Source organism: Falco peregrinus, chromosome 8 (assembly GCF_023634155.1).
Source record: "Falco peregrinus isolate bFalPer1 chromosome 8, bFalPer1.pri, whole genome shotgun sequence".
NCBI lineage: Eukaryota > Metazoa > Chordata > Aves > Falconiformes > Falconidae > Falco > Falco peregrinus.
In genome coordinates this window covers 17,984,523-18,005,235 of record NC_073728.1, presented here as the reverse complement: position 1 = coordinate 18,005,235, position 20,713 = coordinate 17,984,523, and the positions used below count along the sequence as shown (strand labels likewise).

Here is a 20,713-nt window from a genome sequence, read left to right as displayed (position 1 = left end):
TTACTTAAAGCTATCCAAGTGAATGTTTTCAACATTTTGCCATGCCAAAGCAATCTCAGACTTCCACATTATCATTTCCCAAGAATTATCAGAGGATAGGTACACAGGGATCCCCCTGCAGAAAGTAAAATGGAAGGTAATTACACAGACATAGAAATGGATTGATATTTAAAAGAAAGCTTAGCGAGGAACATACACGAGTACAGAAGAGCCAAGGAGTTTACAAACATGCAGAAAAATATTGCTTATTGCAGCCAAACATATAACAGAATGCATCCAAACGTACACCAGAACTTAAGAGCACAAAGACAATGTAAGTGCTATACTTCTGTGTTTATATTTTCCTGAATTAATTAAGAATTAAAATTACGATGAGATACAAAGACCTAAAAGGGGTTCTCTTCTAGTTAGTTCGAAACACCTGATACTCTATTTCGCTTTTTTGCCCTTTACATGTAAAGAAAGTCCAGAGGTTCAGGTATACCCTGAGGACAACTTAAAATGTCTCTCTTCTGAACTATAGTAACCATAGTGTTTTGTTCACTTGTACACATAATAGGTATGATGGCATGCTGTGGAGGCACACCTGAGCTAGTGCTTTCTTCAGCAGGTACTTCCACAGAGTATTCTGAAAAGATGCTACCTTTGCTTTCAAAGCAATAGACCTCTATTTGCGTAACTCCTTATCCAAACTAGAAGGGGGTTGACTAAGCCACAGTATTAACGCTGTTTCCATTAGCCCTCTCAGATTCCTCAATATAAGTGAAATCAAGAAAAAGCAGGTTTATTGGAGAAAAAAAAAAATCTCACTTCACTGCAAGTAATTTCAAAACGAAGTATTAAAAAAAAATAAAAATCCAAGGAATATATATGGTACAGGTTTAAAGACAAATGTGATTACAGCCCCACCTGGTGCTCAAAACAAAAATTAGTGCAGGCCAAGTCTTAAGGTTGTTTTTGCAGCAGGTATAATAGAGCTATGAATGTTGTTGAAGCTATCCTTGGAAATTTTCTGTTTTTAAAACTTCTACAAACAACGTGCAAACAATATACTTTAAAAAAAAAACACACAGAAAGAACACTTGGTCTTTGGACACCTTAAAATGTAAACTTTGCTGTCTAGCCTTCTAAATAAAAGGTTTTAGGAAAAAAAGTTTGTGTTACTAATACTACTTAATGTATGCGCCCTTGAAGAACAGGCTTGTTGTAAAACAGAAACAAGAGATTCCACATTTTAAGTCTGGTATTTAACGTTGAGGTATTTCTTTTCAATGGAAAACTTTCAGATGTAGCATCTTATTTTCAAATTATCAAAGACTTAAAACTCAATGGGACAACTTCAGACAGCAGAATCTAAGTTCCTAATTTTTTAAAAAGCACAGAAACACTTGCCGCCTTTAACTTCAGTGTAACATGCAGCTGGTCAGCACCAGTCACTAAAGATCTAATGTTTCAAAAGCTTTGTACCCCAAATCAAGGCAACAAAACTCAGAACGCATCTTTTACATAAAAGACAGCTCTCTGATCTGATAGCACAGACCTGGAAAAGGCTTGAGTAAGTTCTCTACTGACATCAAGGACTGATGAGATAGAACACAAGAATTAAGCAAAAACCCCTCTAACTCAAATAAATTTCCTTTTACAAATTGTTGTGTATTAATACTAGAATGCAGTAACAGAACTTACTTTTATTATATGGTAAACCAAACAGATTACTAAATTACTTCTTGCTTTAACTAAATAATATCATCCGGCTTGCGTTATGAAAAATTTAATAAAACTGGTAAATTGTTCCAATAACTAATTCTGTCGCTGTTTAAAAAGTATGTTCTATTACTAGTCAGAATCTGGCACTTTGACATCTGTCTGTGGATTTTGTTGTCTGATAGATGAAAAAATCATACGCTATTAAAATTTCCTTGCCCATACAGGTGTTTATAGATTGTCTGTCTTCATCACCTACTACTCTTACATAAAAAAAAAAATATTGCAAGCAGAAAAATACCAGCAATCAATCCACAGTACCCCACCAAAGGTCTTCTGTTGATAAAAATCCCTACTTGTTTTCCCATTTAAAGGCTTAAAACACATTTGGCTCTGAATTGGTTTAAAGTGGCTTAAGGATTTTGTATTATTCACTTTCACCATCAAGACATGAAATAGCAGCAATATAACTTCACAGAAGTCTGTTGTAACACTATTTCCACCTTTATGGATCCTTATTTAGTCTTCTCATAAAAGCCTATTATTAACCTGACATATCAATAGATTTGAACTAATGCTATTAAATTCCCTCAATTCTTCATTAAATGAACTCTTTTATCAGCTGTTCCCATGAGTTTGCCCAACCCTGATTTTAGGTTGAAAATTTTAAATTAACTGTGTCATTCTCCTCCCACCTCAAAAGTCTAACATTTTTGGGGAAAATTCAAAGTTCTCAATATTTTTACAGCACTACTTCTTAAGATGGGAAAAATCTTCCTATTCAACTTATTTTTCACCTCTCCAATGAATTTGTAGAAGACAGCACAAGTTAGTGCCAAATTAGTATCCAAACAGGGGTTTGATTTTTATTATATGGGCACACATCCACTACAAACTGGATTATAACCATTTTGCTTATAGCAGGGAAAAATGTTCAAAGGGACATTTAATTTTTAGAAAGACTAATTCCAAATTCACTCTAGTGTCTTGAAAGAGAAAGGCTCAGAAACAATACAAATGAATACACTTCCAGTAACCGGCCTATAAATATTTTAGATTCAACTGGGAGCACTTTACAGCAAAAAATATATACTAGATTCCTGAAGATTCATTTTGTTTCCACATAAGTGTACGCTTTCACTGTTTTAATTCTACTTGACTGAATGTGGCTGAATCTCAAGTCATTTCCATTATGCCTATCATTCCATTACTATTTTATTTCCTTCTACATGCATTTCCTTGGCTGTGCTGTACTCCCATATACCAAATTTTTTTCAGTCTTTTTATTTCTATATTTTTTACTTGAACAGTAAGTTTTACAACATTTGTTTACTGAAAACCTACTAAAATTCCCCATTGAATCAGTTTAATTTAAAAAATCATGATATATTTTTAACTACAATTAAGTGCTACCCTGTAACATCATAGACTTTGAAAAAGAATCTTAAGATCTTAGGCCTTCAGCCAGTAAAGATATAAGAAGTAATCTAACTCACATACAACTGCATGATGACTAGCCTAATAAAATTTCAGACAATGACTGAAGAAAAATGATTCCGTAGTTTTGGTTTGGGACAGGGATTGAAGAGAAAGTCTACAAGAATATTATTTTCATGCTCACATTAGAGTCCATGAAAAAAAGAAAAATGATGAATGGAATTCTTGAAAGCACATTAAAGTGTTCAAGTATGATAAACAGCTTATATTCTAGAACAAAGTATCATAAGTAGGATGTAACAAAAACTAATGACAAAATTTATGAAAATAATTTTTACGAGTAGTCATTACTGAACTTGATGTTAAGAAAAGGTAAAAATTCCATTTTAAAAGATTACTTTCTTTGGTTATCAATGATTTATCCATTTTCATCACATAAGATTAGGAAGAGACAGAAAATTAAACAGACATGCTAGTCAAGACTGCTTGTACCCAAACACAATCCACAAAAAACAATGTATAGAATTCAATAGACAGGTAGGCCCCCTGTTAGCCTTCTCCTGTGAAAGCTCAAGAATCTAATTCGGAATCTGAATCACTGCTTCTCCACATAAGCACATCACTGATGAAAATTATTACCTACACATTAGCTTGCTGACCTCAGTGTAGGTGTGAGCTTTAAGTCATCATTTGTGCTGTAACTAAGGGAGTTTTGTGCTTTTTTAATGGGCCGCTTTGGTGTTACATCATGTCTAGACCATGTAGTATATGTTGTACCCAATATGAGGAATTGTATACTGTCCTTGATTTTTCTCATGTCCGATTATTAATTAGCCCCTCTGGAGACCACTGCAACTATAGGCATTGTTTCTGGTATCCATACTAGCGTGTAACAGTTTGGGTATTTTAGAGCAGCTCCTGTGTCTTCATACAGCATTACACCATCATGACACAGCCCATGATCTTAGAAGTACAATTTTCAACAGGGTATTTCCCAAATACCTTAGTTTGGAAACTGAGTGCTCTTATCAATATACTTTTTAAAAATAAATGTATTTTTTAAATGCATTTTCCATTTTGGATAGAAGTTTGAGGCAAAAAGTCATATTAAAGAGTAATCAGATTTGTAATTTTCTGTTCCAAATTGTTTAGCAAGCTCTGTTTGCATAATCCCACATACATCAGCACTCTAGAACACACTCACAGCTGTATTATCAGGTTATTATTACAGACTTGGCTTCTTACCAACCTTGCCAGCAGTATGAAAAAAGTCATTGGCCTCTTGTAGAAGGGCTTTCCTTTCTTCCATATGGAAGCATGCTTCTTCACGCAACAGACAGATTTTCTGATTTGAAAGCTTCAGATGTTCTTTTTCTGTATAGTCTTCTGAAAGCAAGATGTTAAGTGCTTCAGCTTCCAGCTGCTCCACAGTGGAATTCCATTCCTAACAGAAAAAATTCCATTTTAATCAACTGCACATAAAAATTTCACATACCTGCACAATAACAATGTAAATACTGGAAAACATGTATCGTTTTATCATCACTTAAAACAGTATTTCTACTAGGAGGGATTTCTAAGCAAATTACATTTTTAGTGACAGAGTTTTCAGCAGTGGCATTCCACAGCTTCAGAGACAGAAGTAGGAGTGTGTCTGCTGGGAAAAAGTGTTCTGGATAAGATAAAGACAAGAAACTTCTACGGGGTAAGACCATACTCCCATGACACACAGTCCCTTAAGTCAAACGATTTAACCAGGAACAAATTAAAACATTGCCTAGATAATACCGGCTTCCAGTGAGACAAATTCTGCTGAAAGCTGGACATCAATTAAATCAAATTACTCTCCCTTACAGTGAGGTGTGCTATCATCCTTCACACTCTCCAGTGTGCATCTTCCCTGATTTGCTACACAAAAACACAAGTCCATGCAAAGCACATCTCTGCCTTTTTTGACCATGAGCTTCTCTAGTGGCAGTGACAGGTAGAAAAGCTGCTTTAAAAGGGAAGATCACACTTCAGAATTTCAAGCCACAGTCAGAAACATTACTGACACTTAATTGAGCTAGGTGCTTAAAAATTAAGGTGCTTTAAAATGGATTCAGTTAGAATGGAATCCGTACAAGTTTGCATACAGCTATTTTGTCTACATTGCACCACTCAGAAGACTATTTAGCTGATCAGAACTGATTGTCTATTTGACTCCTGTTTCTTTTTTCAACTATTCATACTGAACTGACTTGTGCTTCTAGTGTACTGACCCAATTTATCTATCAAATTTAGAGACAAAACCTTCATGACAAAACTTTTCTCCTTATTCTTTTTTACTTGTTATAAACGCTATTCAGTCCCACTATCTTTAGGTTATTAAAGAGGTACCAAAAGGTGTATCAGACAAGATATCCCAAATGGAACAGAGCTTTAAGAATCAAGAAAAACCCCACCATTTCATCTCTTTCTGTCTTGCAACTACTGCTTCGGTGTTTTGTTGCTTCTTTGGTTTTGCTGTGTTTTTATAGAAAAAACTATAAATCAGTAAAACTATTGCATAGTGTACTTTATCCCTGCTGTGCCTGTCAACACTTAAAATTTGTGCCACATTATGCTCTTCAAAACAAAAGGAGCATCTGATACTATACTGCGATTTCCCACGTCTTAGGTAGCATATTTCCTCCAATTTTTCTGGTAATGGAAGGAATAAGAGAAGAACCTTTCTGAAATTAATTTAGCATATCCTTCCACAGATTTTTACTAAATGTCTGGTAAATCAGAAAAATATTTTAAAACAACAGATTTTTTTTTCCCTTAAAACACTCTGAAGTGTTCATATGGTGCAATAAGACTACAGGGTAGGTTCTTTTATTTTCAGTATGCTTAAACAACATTAGCTTCACATTTGTTGTTTCTTTTCAGTGAAATTACTGCTAATGGAAGATGCTCTTTTGGAAGTTTTCCCAAAGGAAGTAATCTGGTTATTCTCAGATCTTTCACAAAACCAGCAACAATTCTAATTCCCTCACAGTGTCCCACCATGCTGCTTTATCCTTCTGTGAAGTACAATCAGCAGGAATAGACCTATTTTGGTCTGTGTAGTTCACTGCATTTCTTTTCTGGCATCGTCTACTACTGCAACAAAAATGGTACGGGAAAAACACCTTTTCAAAAAGATCAGCAACTTGTTTCATAAAAACCCCTCCACCAGATGCAGTTATCTCTCCCTCCCTATTGGTATGGACTAGATCTGGACGAACAACTAACAAGTGAGACACCTTCTACAATTCCCAACATACCCACTGCCCAACATAACCAAGCTGAAATGGTATGTGGCAATTCCAATGGAAAGGATTAATTTCCTTGTTTCGTTCTAGATTAAATTGAACAGTTCAGGAAAAAGTTCCAGCACTATTCACAGGACAGTGAAAAACACACATAAAAACGGAAAACATACATTCAGACCATGACTGTATGTTCTTGCCTTGAACTTTGGATTCATTCCTGCAGCTTCACAGCATATGAACTCAAACTGAAACACAGAGTATTGACATGGGTAACAAAAGTAATTTAAAAATATCAACAAACCCATGGGAATAAGGAATATGATACCTGATGTAATGTTGGTACATAGCAATGCAGCAGTCTCAATATTGTTTATTATATAAAAATACCTTTAACCTTCTAAAAAATTACTACCAATGTATATTAAGTGATGAACCTTTCTGTTTGGATTAGTCTGTGGTACTAACTGCTGCAAGTTATAACAGAGACAAATATTTTAGCTAAGTTGAGGGAAAAAAAGATGCAAATTTTATATGATAAATGGGACAAGCAAATTTTCATTACATTAAAACTGATTAAAAAAAAATTAAAGCTTATTTAGGTACTAAGTAAGCTTTCTGAGGAAGAAAAATTTTAAAAAGATGTCACACTAAGAAGCATAAAAGAACTGCTAACACATTCACTGAAGTAGTAGAAATGTCTCAGATTACAGACTTATTTGATCAGCATCCTATTTCTGTGCAATGCAACATATACTTCATCTTGAAAATCTAATAATAGGGAAAGGAAAATTATGACAATTCTGCTGAGTTTGTAAGTCATTCTTCCACTGGGGGAACTATTCTTTACCTTTCTGCCACAGAAGACCTAAGCAGCTAGAAAAATCTATAGATCTGCATTAATGCCGCCTTCAGCTTTTTCACATTAAATCTGCTTTTGCTTTTAACTTTTATTACACTATTACCAATTAAAACACACACACACACAAGGAAAAAAAAAAGAAAAAAGCCCCAAAAGCCAGCATAAAATAATTCAACAGTGTTAACATTTTTCAACCTGATTCTAAGTAGTTTGGTAAGAAAGGTAATTCCATATATTTCAACAAGTTTAGCTTTGTTTCATTTTGAAAAAGAAAGATATGTCAGAACCCCAGGATTCCATTGAGAACTGTGTTCTGGTTATACTTCAGTACATCTGCACTATTTGCTACAAAGATGAAAATCTGGCTCACTCATACTGACCCCTCCTTTGCTTCCATAGGGGAGCCCTTAGGAAAACCCTTCTCAGAGATTTTTCTCCAGTTCACGTCTTCCACAAAGAAGCACCTGAAGATCAAATGACCAAATGCTGCGAACTATTATTTCCCTGTATGCTAGTAAAAAATACTGTTGTTTTAGAGTATCCTACAGTGACATTGCACCAATTCCCAAGAAAGCACGCAAGAAAAAAAAACCCACCCAAACCCATACAAGTATTCCTTGAGGATCTGAACTGGACACTTCCAGTGTAATAGTGAAATACAGAGATTAATCTGGAGCACAATAAAAGCAATTTTTCCCAATATTTTTTATTTTTTCTATTACTGATAAACAGCTATAGCAAAATCTTTCTGGAATTTTTGTTTTATTTTGCATACAAATTAAAATAATGACCACTTCTGAGATGTGGATGCAATAATCTTCAGCCTGTACTTTTAATTAACTGAAACCCTGCACTGTATTACTTAATGCACAATTCCCCTTTCATAAAATCCTGTCTTTGTTTCTCTGTCCTAAGTAATTATCAGAAAGAATGAGGATTTTGAGGGTAATTACAGTCTGCTGCACTATATTTGTTCCTCTTTACCTGAAGAATTTATCTTGGGAAAAAATAGTAAGGATGTCTCTCCACACACACAGTTTAATTGGCCTATTTATGAATGTGTAGACCCTGACATCCAATTGTATCAGCACCACAGTGTCATCACCTTCCAATACTTGCAGCTGGAATGACTGGTACCAAATGCATTCCATGGTCAGATTCCAACCAAAATTTCACTTAAATTTAAACATATAGATGTTAATGAGAATTAGAAAACAACACTGCAGCTGGGAGCTTTTAACTTGGACTAATAATAATTAACCAAAAAGAGGCAAAAGAATGCAGCTGAATACGTGCATCCTCATTTTGTTGTCATAAGCTATTTGTATAATAATTAAAAATAATATTTTATGCAAGAATGAAAGATGCATATTTAAATGTAACAGGAAAGGAAATTGTCTATAGTTAGCTAAGAAGCAGATACAGAAAACCAAAAGTGTTCTGAATTGTTTTAGTGCATCATAATGTGTAAATTATAATTATAGGAGTCAAGGCTAAATTCTAAGAAAATAGCTCAACTTTGAAATGATTTCCTGTAAGAGAATTTCACTGTAACAACACTCATACATCTGTTTGGTACAGGGTGCCCAACAGCAGCTTTCACATGATCTTAAAGCACAAGTTAAACTCTGCCTCATTCATACTGAGGAAAGTTTCTTCTCTTAACTTTTCACACAAGCTCAAAAAAACAATTCATTATAATAATTTATATTTTAAAATATTCCATGAATGTTACAACCTTGCATTCTCTTTAAGGGTATTAAATGTAGTTAGACTCATTCACTATCCCATTTTGATCATTACTTGGTTCAATTTTCTATAAAATAGCTAGCAACAATTTTAATGTCAGCTATCTATTTGTAAGGAAAAGTTTCTACACATAAAAAGCCTACACTTTCCATCAACAGCACACACAAATTCAGTGGAAAAAATCTTTGTCAGTTTTTTCTGTCCTTCAGCCTTCTACATGTTAAATGCACACAATCTGTCAGTCAGTCCTGAAGGGAACACAAGGCCTGCTAATACCTCGACTATTCATTTTGTCAAGAAATGCATGTGAATTCCTCTGACCTATTAAAGACACATTGTATTGTGCATGCCTATACTCAATGTGACTCCTTAGCTCATGTAACTATCCTTACTTCTCCTCTCAGTAGTCTTGCTTTCACTATGCCATTTGGCCGAGGGAAATGAGCTCTTTCGAGGTTCCTTAATCAATCAAGTATTTTTCAAGAGTATTAAAACTGATGAAGTAAAATTATTGTGGCTTTAAGTAAATCTTGAACATTTTCTGCCTTCAAAAATCTCCAGCACAAGCCTGAAAAAAACCCATGCTGCTAGTAAGAATCGCAGAAGGCTAAAGGTAAGATGCTCTAAATCATAATTTACATGGATACGTAAGCAAAAATTTTAATGCTAATAACTTTTAAATGACTTTAAGAAGAAAAAAGCAATTCAGTAAGATGATATGAATGACCTTTTACGTAACGTATGGGAGAAGAATTGCTAGATGAAACTGTAATAAGTATTATCGCTGTAAATTAGTTTATGGATGCTCAACCATGAAAAAGTTTATTATACAAAATGAAAATGCATACTTTTCTCCTTTCTGCACTTGCAGCATCATTTCCAATTCAGACAGCAAATTACAAGAATAGCCTTTCAACGTGGAATGTGGAGAAGATTATGATCGTTTGGCTAGTTCTAAAATTCAGCAATACTTTAGGACATCTCAAATACTTTTGTGGGTCCTTATTTCTCTGGAAACACTCCCCATCTTACTCTTGCACTGTCCTGCTTTTCCTGCGCCAAAGGTCTGTTCAGACTTTGCAGCAGAATTTAATTTTTCCTAGTCATCATCTGGTGAGGCCGCACCTCAAATGACGTGTTCAGTTTTGGGTCCCTCACTTCAAAACAGACATTGAGGTGCTGGAGTGTACCCAAAGAAAGGCAACAAAGCTGGTGAAGGATCTAGATCACAAGTCTTATGAGGAGTGGCTGGGGGAACTGAAGTTTAGTCTGGAGAAAAGGAGGCTCAGGGAGGGCGGGGTGACACCTCATCACTTTCTACAACTTCCAGCAAGGTGGCTGTAGGCAGGTCAGGGTCGGTCTCTTCTCCCAGGTGACAAGCAACAAGACAAGAGGAAACATCCTCAAGTTGCACAGAGGAGGTTTAGATTGGACGTTAGGAAGAATTTCTTCACTGAAAGGGTGGTCGAGCACTGGAACAGGCTGCCCAAGGAGGTGGTGGAATCACCATCCCTGGAGGTGTTTAAAAAACACATAGATGTGGTACTTAGCAACATGGTTTAGTGATGGACTTGGCAGTCCTGGCTTAACAGTCAGACTTGATGATCTTGAAGGTCTTTCCCAACCTAAATGATTCTGTGATTCCATGATCCCGAGGTGAAGAAAGTATGTTTTCTTACATGCTGCTTGCAGCAGCATCAGAAATATTACTGTATTCTGCTTACATGACAACCCTGAAGCAGTAAGCTGTAAATTATGCAAACAGGCAAATGTGACATTCAACTACAGAGCTTACAAAGAACTATAACTGAACAATCACACGCATATTAGTCGCTATCGCACAATAGCCTTTAAAAATGCATTTGTTTTATTGGAATGTTTTTTGGATGAAAAAGGCCTGCTTTTTCATCTGGGTTATCCAAATGCAATTGCTTGAAAATGATACAGAGAGCAATAATCCTGACCAGGCAAAAGCACTTACCTGATGATACCACAACTGAGGTATCTAAAAAAAGGTTCTAAATATATATAATTTACACCATATAAATATTATTTTTTTATATCAAGATTTTCTTTAATCCCATTTGGTTTTATGAGGGAAGATAACAGCATATTCTGTGGAAACTGATATTCACAATGAAAATATATTTTCAATTACTTTTATTCTCAAGAAATAAATGGGCAGATACCTCCTCCAATCATGTACACATGTCAGTGACAATAAATTATGGTAGAAGTGGCTGGCTTTTCATCCTTTAGAAACATTAAAATTTGGAAATATTCTAATAAAATTGCTTCTCTATTTTTTGCAGCATGGTTTAATATGTAAACTACCAGTCTGGAACTTGAACACTAAATTGAAAAACCAACAAAACAACATCAAGGATTATTCTGAGCACTAAATTGAAAAACCAGCAGAACAACATCAAGGTTTACTCTTCTTTTACCTTATCAATAGTTTTTAAAGTTTTAAATGAGAAAACCAGAGAAACATGGAGGCCTGCATTAAAAGTAGTAAAATGAAAAAAATATCATTTATACATACAGAAATATATATCCTATGTGAACATACCAGGTATATACTCCTATATGTGCTTATAAAATGCCCTATTTCGCATATTGCTACTCATTTTTAAAAACAGCTTCACCAATCAATTCTTATTTCTTACTTTCAATTTTATTTCCATTTCTTCAAGCTCTTGAAGTAACTCTTCATTTTCCAATAGAGATGAGCCTAAGTTTTGCTTGTGAAAATAATCTCTGATGTTCTTCTTATACCAAGATATTACCTAAATAAATAATAAAAATAAATCAGTCAGTGAAAAATTTGAATCGACTGTCCATTCTTTAAACATGTACAAGACAGCTGTACTGTAAACAGTTTTCTACAAAGAAGCCATAATTTTCATTTTCATTTTTCAGGCCTAATGATCATTCTTTTATTCAAATGTTTGCATTTGTATTATTTGAATGCTAATAAATGCAGAAGGAAAGGACTGTGGTCAAAACAAACACGTTCTGGAATATATATAACAAAATAGACACAAATGTATTCATCAAGTATGACCAAATCATAATTAACACAGTAAAAAAACCCAGACAACCAAGTTATATTTCACAACAGTCACAGACAGAATAAACACATCTTATAACCCATAACACAAAGATATTGCACATTTTCCCTAGAATAAAAAAATATCCGTTTGCATACAGTAAGACTATCAAAATGAGTACTTTTGCTAGAATGCCAAAAAAAAAACCCAAACCAAAAAAGACTAAATGAGCATTATGACCTAATGGAACCTCTCCATCCCTGGCTTGAAAAACCCAGTTAAGCTACTGAAATAACATTATGTGGAATAAGCTTTATTACATATTAGTAGACTTTAGCAAGTATGTACAGCAAACATATGCCATATACAGGTATATCTTCTAAATTGCACAAAACAAGTTGCATTTATTTCTGCTTGATTCACAGTAGGTACCTCTCACTTTGTAAACAGCACACGGCAGGAATTCCTGAATGAAACTTTGCATTTTAAAATAGTAGTCAGAATGAGTTATTAGTATGAAGGAGACTTCCTCCAATCATTTCAGTCTGGAAGATCACTACTGTACATAAATCATATATGGCATACTAAGAACTACTTCATACTCTACATAGTACAGATTTTAATAGCACACTACGGAATTTTTTGTTTTATCTGCTCACGGAGAAGCTATTTTCAATGCATTTAAGCAATTCAAAAAATGAAAGAGCCTTTAAAATATGTTGGAAACATTTTCAGTTACAAATAAAAAATTGGGCATATTATTTCAAGAGTTCTATTGAACTCTGGAAGTAAACAAATTATTTTACTACCAAGCTGTTGTTTCTTGAGCATATTCCAGATGTGTACGTACTCACTGAAACATTTTTCCTGGAAGCATATCTTCACAGAACATTTAATATAGGTCCACCAAAATGCAATTTAATGAAATGGACAATAAAAACTGTGCTAAAAGAGAAAGAAAAATTTCTGTGTAATTTAGGACTGTTATCTGTATCGTGCATCTGCCTAGCCAAACAAACCAGTATTTCTGTAATGCTAGGCAGAAGAAGTAGTTATTCTTCAACCCTGTTATGGTATTCACCCCTTTACCACTTGGCAATGTTTCCTTCTACTACAGTGACTTTAGTAAGTAAGCTTCCACCACAGTTACTACCTCTGAGTGATTTGTGCTAATTTAGTTTTTAATCAAGAGCTGGGAATATTTAACTGCTTTTTAAGAAAGAAACCCACAGAATCTTACTTCCAGTGATTTTGGTGGAGCGATAGGGAAAGGGAAAGGTTAATATACCTGTATCAAAGAGACAGTGGTTTTCCTTGCTTGGTTGAAATCTAAAAATCACTCCTGTTATTCAAAAATTAAGATTATATCATTCATTTACAGCAATTAACTGCTCTGCTTGCAATGAATAATCCATATCAGAAATCAAGGCTCTTCAATATTTTTCTCAGGTTGTTAAACTGCTCATTTTGCACTAATTATGCTCCAGGTGGTTTTTATGCTTATGGTTTTCCACTGCCTTCCCACATTTCCGACTGACAATTCAGGAGAAGCATGTTTTTCAACAAATGGGAGGTGGGAGGAGGCAGCAAGCCAACAGCTTAGCTTGCCTTGTTGTGATGGGCTGGCCTTGGCCAGCTGCCAGCCACCCACCCAGCCACCCTCTTCGCTCTTCCTTCTTCACAGAACAGGGTACGGAAAAATGAAAAAGCTTGTGGGTTGACAAAGACCAGGAGATTGCTTTAGCGGTTACCATCCCAGGTGAAACAGGCTCAAATTGGGGAAAATGAAATTAATTTATTGCCAATTATACATTTGGGGAGAAATAAAGACAAAAACTAAGCCACCTTCCTTTTACCTAGCCCTTTTCTTCAGGCTCAGCTTCACTCCTTCATTCCCACCTCCTCTACCTACTCTCCCTCACTGACTAACAGTTTCCCTTAGTCACTCCTTCCTCACACCTTTCCCTGAGTCCAGCACAGGCTCTCCCAGGGGTGTAGTTTCTGTCAGGATGCCCTGCTCCAGCATGGGTTCTCTCTGGCCACACTTCCTTCGGGAGCTATCCCAACTGCTCCAGTGTGGACTCCTCCATGAGCTGCTGTGTAAATACCCGCACTGACGCAGCCCTTTCCACAGGCTGCAGGGAAAGGCCTGCTGTGGTGCGCTCTCTTCCAAAACTTCCATGGGCTGCCGGAGAATACCTGTTCCAGCACCTAAAGCAGCTCCCTCCCCCACCTTCTTCACTGACCACAGAATTGTTTCCTATTCTTCCCCCTCCCCATGTCTGCGCTGTGTTTTACCTTTTCCTCAATGTGTTTTACCAGAGGCACCACACCAGCTCTGCTGAGGGGCTCAGCTGTGCCCTACGGCGCGGCTGTTGTGAAGCTGGATGGAACTGGCTGTGTCCAGTGCCTGGAGCCCGCCCGCGCCTGCAAGAGCCGGGAGCCCGCCCGCGGGAATTTTCAGCGGTAGGGCAGTTGTGGCAGCACCAGTTCAAAGTTCGTATACAAATACGTTGCCCTGGGCTCCACCAAACCTCTGGAACAAGCTGACAGTAACGTAAGACTAGAGAGAGAAGGAGCAAATACAGCAGAGAAATTAAGAAGTAATAAGCTTTTCTTTCTAGAAATTATTCCCACTAGGAAAAAATGATTTTTCACACCCTTTCTTCCTGCATGTATTAAAACACACATACTTAGATGCCAGAAATTAAGGCTGAGCTTACCTCAGGCCGTTTGCACTTGAGCAGCCCAAGCTACCGAGTTTGACACACTGAGCTGCAGGATGAGGTGCCCGCAAGTAATTTCTCTACTGCATCCACAATAAGATTACCTCATTAAATACCAGACAGGTGTTTGGTTTTGGTTTTTTTCATTACAATAATTACTGTATTTGAGTGGCTGATGCTTTACTATCTTAAATCTCAATATTTTTATCATCAGGATCTGAAGGCGGCAGCATGACAACACAGATCCACATTGGTTCACCTCGGGGACATTTCAGTCTCCTCATGAGAATACTGCCTAAGCCCTTCCCTAATCCTCAGTGCATTCATCTTCACAATACTGCTAGTGAAGCATCCCTGTCTAATTCCATAAATAGCAAGTTAGGGCAAAATGGGACTGTAGACACATAGTTAAAGAAATATACAGCACTTCAGTTAAAAGTCTGGGCTTTAGTGATTTCTCTACAATCAACTACAGCCTTATAAAGAAGAGAAATTATAAAAATATTTTTTTATGGAAAAACAACCAAATATCAGTATTGCATTGTCCCAGAGTGGCTGCTACTGACTTGTTACACCATGTTTGTGAAGGACTGTAAAAAGACCCTGGAAATTTAAAAAAAAAAAAAAAAACAACAAACCAAAACAAAGCAAACAAAAACCAAACCAAAACAAAAACCACAAAACCACACCAACAAAAGAAACCCACCAAAACAAAACACAATAAAAACACCAAACACCACTAAATGTTATGTATACCAGTCAACAAAAGCATTGCACTTTCCAATGTACTGGAATAGTCTTTTTCATTTGTGAAGTTCCTTGCCTATGTAGATGAAAGCACTGTGTGCTTTTTTTTTTTTTTTCCTCCTTTTTTAAAGAAATGGCTTTGTTTACACAATGTTCCCAAATGCAGAAGTTATTTAGAATATTAGCTAATGAGAGTAATCATTTCAATTTTGAAGGAAACATTTCCAAATGTGAAATACTAATACCAAGTAATCCATGTAGGTGCATGCGTACTTTAACAAGAATACATATAGTTTTAGGAAAGATTATGACTGACCAACAATGGAATGAGATTGACAGGATATCAGAAACTCATTTGGTTTCAAGGTGTGGGGCTTTTTTTACATAGGATGAAAGTGTGGGAATCCTATGAGGTTGGCCCATATATGCAAGAGTAGTAAAAGGAACTAAGTCATCTGTCTGGAGAAACAGGAGATCAGACATCTGAAAATACACAAGAGGAGAAGCATTGACCATAATTAAGACAGTGGCAAAATCACTGCTAAGCTCACTGGCACTGTGATTGCACCAGGAGTAGCTATCAGAGAGGCAATCTTAAACTAATCTGCCCATAGAGTTTTGAATAACTTAAATCCATGTAGGTCTAAATGCCTTAGCACTCATTGTATATAAATATAAAACATGGGGTTTATATTTATGAAAAAAGCCTTTGCAGAATGTACTGGAGCCAGACATGAAGTCAAAGCTTCACAGGGGAACCTTATACAACGTTTTGGTGATTCAGGTAGTTTTATGCATGAGAATACAATCTTCAGATTTGTCTCCAAACTGAGATAAACTCAATGTTTTCATTCTTGCTAGCAGTAACAACATTAGCTGAGTACAGCTATTGGAAAAAATAATCAACAAAGAGCACACCACCAGTAGGTGTAGTCCATGTTTAGACAATTCTCTACACATTAGCTGCTGCTATGGATTTCTCCTCATATATGTGCATTTTCACATTTGGATCTGCAGATCCTCGTTATCAGATGTTAAAATGAAATCTCCATTTTTCATAATAGAAATTTGCTTTCAAGCAAAGAAACAACAAAACCTTTCCATAACCTACCATACAGAAATTCCTCTAGGCAAGTAAGATCATAAATCTATCAATTTTCTGCGTAAAGGTTACAAGCAAAGAAGAATGTCCTGCATTTTTTGGGGTGGAATACGATGACATCTGTTGGTTCACTGAGCTGTACTTCTTGATTTTTTATGTCAATTAAATTACTTTTAATAACAATTAAATAAAAAAGGGAACTGTGACATAACAAGATACTTTGTTCCCCATATATCTGTCCAGATAGCAAACGTGGGTGTACTCACCTGTCCCCTGAGTTTTACTCAGCTCTTATCTCTGCCCTTGAAGTGACCAAGCAGCATGAATAATTTTAATTGTCTCGTATATGCATGATTGGATCGATTAAGAAAAACTACTTTCATAAATCTTCTTCCAACGATAACTAATTACGCACAAAATAGGCCAATCTACCTCTGATTTTCATTAATGAAAGAGAGTATCAGAAAATATGATGCTGAGATTTCCATAAGGGAAGGTCAGATAACCTTCTCTAAATATAAAATAAGTATACTTTCACATATTGAAAATACGAACAAAGAAACATTACATGTTGCAATCATGACTATCAGATCATCACATTCCAATTAGAGATCAAAGGAAGGTGCTGCATTTTTAGCTCTTCAGAACCTGGTAATAGCTAGTGAACTTTACAGCTGCTTGCCTTTTCTTTTAAAAAAGCAACCCACAGATCATGCAGCCTTCTGCATTACATAATTATGACTAGCAAAACAGACAATACAAAGAGCAAAAATCCACTCTTAGATTTTCACACAAGCAGAGCTCATTTCCAGTACTTTACTTTCTCTGTATACCCTGAACTCCCATTAAATGTCAGTGGGAGTTCATTATGCTGTCCTTGTATGTGTAACACCATTAGATGTCAGGAAGACTTCAATTCATGTATGTGAGATTGGAATATTATTTTTCAGATGTGCTGCGAGGCTTAGAGTTTGATTTCTGTCATCACTCAGAAATATATGCATAATGTGTTAGAGGCCAGAGAAAAATTTTACATGAAGTCTCTAAAAGTTAATTTTCCAATGTTTATGTTTACATGTGAATATATTTTTTGTCCATGATGCATGCAAATTGTCTATAAATGTACAAATTGTACATTATACCAGGTTTGACTCCAATGCAGATACTAAACAAGTATATTCTGATAAACATGATTTTTAAGTCTTTGAATTTGCCACTCTGTGTGTATACCAGCCTCAAACTGGATGCAGGTATGAACTAACAGGTAGTTAAATACTGGTCACTCTCTTCAGATCATCAGGAAACTTGCCAGTAGAAAACAGTTTCTGTACTTACTCTAATGTGAGTAAGTACTCTTACCTGAGAGGAGATGGAAACAAACACCCCAAAAATTCCCTGCACAGTGTTTTCAATCCCACCTTAACAGAAGGTGAATTCTAGCTGGTTACTCCCAAATATTTATTCCTTATGTGATGAGGATAAGTAGAATTCCCCAGTAAATTTTATGAAATCGTGACATTTATCATCTCAGGCAATGTGATTTTTATTTGGTTTAATTTTTTTTTTTTTAAAGTATGCTTGGCTCCAAAAAGGAGTGCACATATTTATCCCCTACTCTTCAAAAGCAAGGTATTTACAAAATATTTCCATTTTGAATGTTCGTTTATGTTTGTATACTATGGAATAACGCTACCATGATCAGGTAATTGTAGTAGCATCTAACACTTTTTAATGTAGAGAAAAGATCGTTGTTCTAGATTAAATAGGACATATTTCCAATATAGTGAGTTAGGGTGACACTGAAAGTTCAGTTGTAGCTGTTGTATATTTATTAAAATACATTCTATTGAAACAACATTTCTTTTTGAGGATCTTTCTTTTATGGTATGGCTATGTGGTGATACTAAAAAAAAATCGAAACATAACAGCAGCAATAATATAATGTCTAAACAAGTACTAGGTGGTTTCTAATGGTTTACACAAAAACTAACACAGCCTCCTATACCATAGCTCCTGTTTTTCATTATTTTTATCAGCTACTATTTTGTAACTACTGAGATTACGACACTTGTGTAAGATCATACTAGTTTTATCTGGGTTTGGTTTTTCTATATAATCATTAAATAAGTGATTCTTGCTCTGTTTCTGGCAGCCACTGATATTGAATGCTCCAAAAGTAAGGCTGTTGGCTTCCTTGGAAACCTCAACAATTTTGTTGTCTCTAAGCAAAATTAGAGAGTTGTGCTTGTCGAATACGGTGTTTCTCATCTTAAACAACCTCACAGGCAAAGTTAGTGCCTGCAGGATAGACTACCAGTAACAGTTTCTAACATTTTCCTCTGATAGAGGGGGAAACTATTTTGGAGGCAAAGAATGAAACTTAAGAGGTTTCACAATCAGGACTGTACTGTCATAGGTCCATACAAAATTTTTGCCTATTTACAAAACTCTGAAAATAATTCAGCTTTAGTCTTGTTAGACTCTGGCAGTTAAATTTGCTTAGGTTCCTCCTTCTCAGCATAGTTAATATCTGAAGAGGCAGAGAGTCTGAATTGCAGAAGTTTCTCTGATAATGTGGAGCATAAAGAGGTAAAAGTTTTCTGATCCGAATACTGGGAGATGAGGAATGAAAAGGAAAAAGACCAGTAGGACTGGAAAGAGGAAGAGAAAGCATAAGACTTAAATATTTAAAGACCTAAGCTCTGAAAGGACATAAAGAACAAAAGTCAAGGACTTTGTATCATAAGTCAGAAGTCATGATGTATCTTCAATACACACCAACTGGTTAACTATGCCATACCTTCCCTTTAATTGACTTTTCCAGAAACAGCCTGCTGCAGATGCAATTGCTATTACCAGTTACACATAGCTCATGTGGCTAGAGGTTTATTTGTGCTGGGAATTCAATTTAAAATCTAGTTTAGTTTGAAGCACCACATTTGATAACTGGGAGGGATCCATGGAAATAGTGTTTTTGAAGACAGAGAAGTTACATTAAAATAAATTATGAAGATGTTATAGCTACAAAGTGAAATATTCAAAAGCCAGAGTCTCAAACAGAATTGGACCAGGGTTATATTGGCCTAATATATAAATTTAAGCTCCTATTCTTTAATAGTCTCTACTGTAAAACAATTGCCAGATTATTTTTTTACTGTGACTTCCTTTAATATTATGTGTCTTACCTGGTTCTCTTGTTGGTGCCACAAACAAATTTGCAGAACCTGCTCCAGTCCTTGGCGCTGATGTTTAAGAAATCTGTCCAGTTGCCGTCTCCTGTCTTGTAGCATTTCAAGAAGATTGTCAATTTTCAAGCAGCTGCTGTGGGCTCCCTGCATCAGCTCCGGATTTGCATTTGGCCCCTCACATTTGAATTCTTCTATGAATTCAGTTAGCTCTTGGCTTTTGTTTAAAAGTGCAAGTGACTTTTCCAAAAGCTCTGTAAGAACAGAATTTCATAGGGAAAAAAACAATGTGTTTTGTAATTCTAGCGACGTATTTCAAATACTACCTATTATATAAGTATTTTTAAAACTACCTATATATTTGCATTTTTGAGCATAACGTATTTTAATGCATTGCATGAACAGATTATAAATACTTATTTTAGAAGGTACATATCCTAAGATGTTTCTGTTTGGACAGCATTTAAATCAACCTACAAAGGTATAACAGTGTAGACACGTACATATATGTACCACTTTAATGACCTACTAGTCCGGTGTCTGTTACAGCTCTTTAAAGCCACATAGTACAAAATCTACTGAACAGACAACAATCAATTTTTATAGGTCTTTCAAACGAAAAGGGAAAAATTTTAGGTACTGAATGAAGGAAAAAGCCAGAATAAGAAGCAGGGTAGGCACAAAGTGTAAGAAAGGAATATTTGCAAGGAGGTGCTAGTGAAGCAACCAACAACAGGCAGCAAACAGCTGAAACATTCATATTCCCAGCTGAGTACGTGTACTGGTAACTCAAGGCAAAGCACCCTAAACCTCCATCTTTCATATGGAGCACCTAGGGAAAATGCAGAAGCGGATTACCTCCACTTCTCCAGT

The 20,713-nt window shown here is 35.8% G+C and overlaps 1 protein-coding gene across 2 annotated transcripts in view; it reads right to left on the bottom strand.

The window, feature by feature from the left end:
* CCDC141 (coiled-coil domain containing 141) overlaps positions 1 to 20,713 on the bottom strand; it is a 97,784-nt gene that overhangs the window by 51,818 nt on the left and 25,253 nt on the right. For both annotated transcript variants that reach the window (XM_055812439.1, XM_027786239.2), the window contains exons 5-7: positions 19,841 to 20,094; positions 11,697 to 11,816; positions 4,391 to 4,585 (exon numbers count right to left, since the gene is read on the bottom strand). In XM_055812439.1, coding sequence (XP_055668414.1) covers positions 4,391 to 4,585; positions 11,697 to 11,816; positions 19,841 to 20,094 — 569 coding nt within the window. The remainder of the gene's footprint in view (positions 1 to 4,390; positions 4,586 to 11,696; positions 11,817 to 19,840; positions 20,095 to 20,713) is intronic.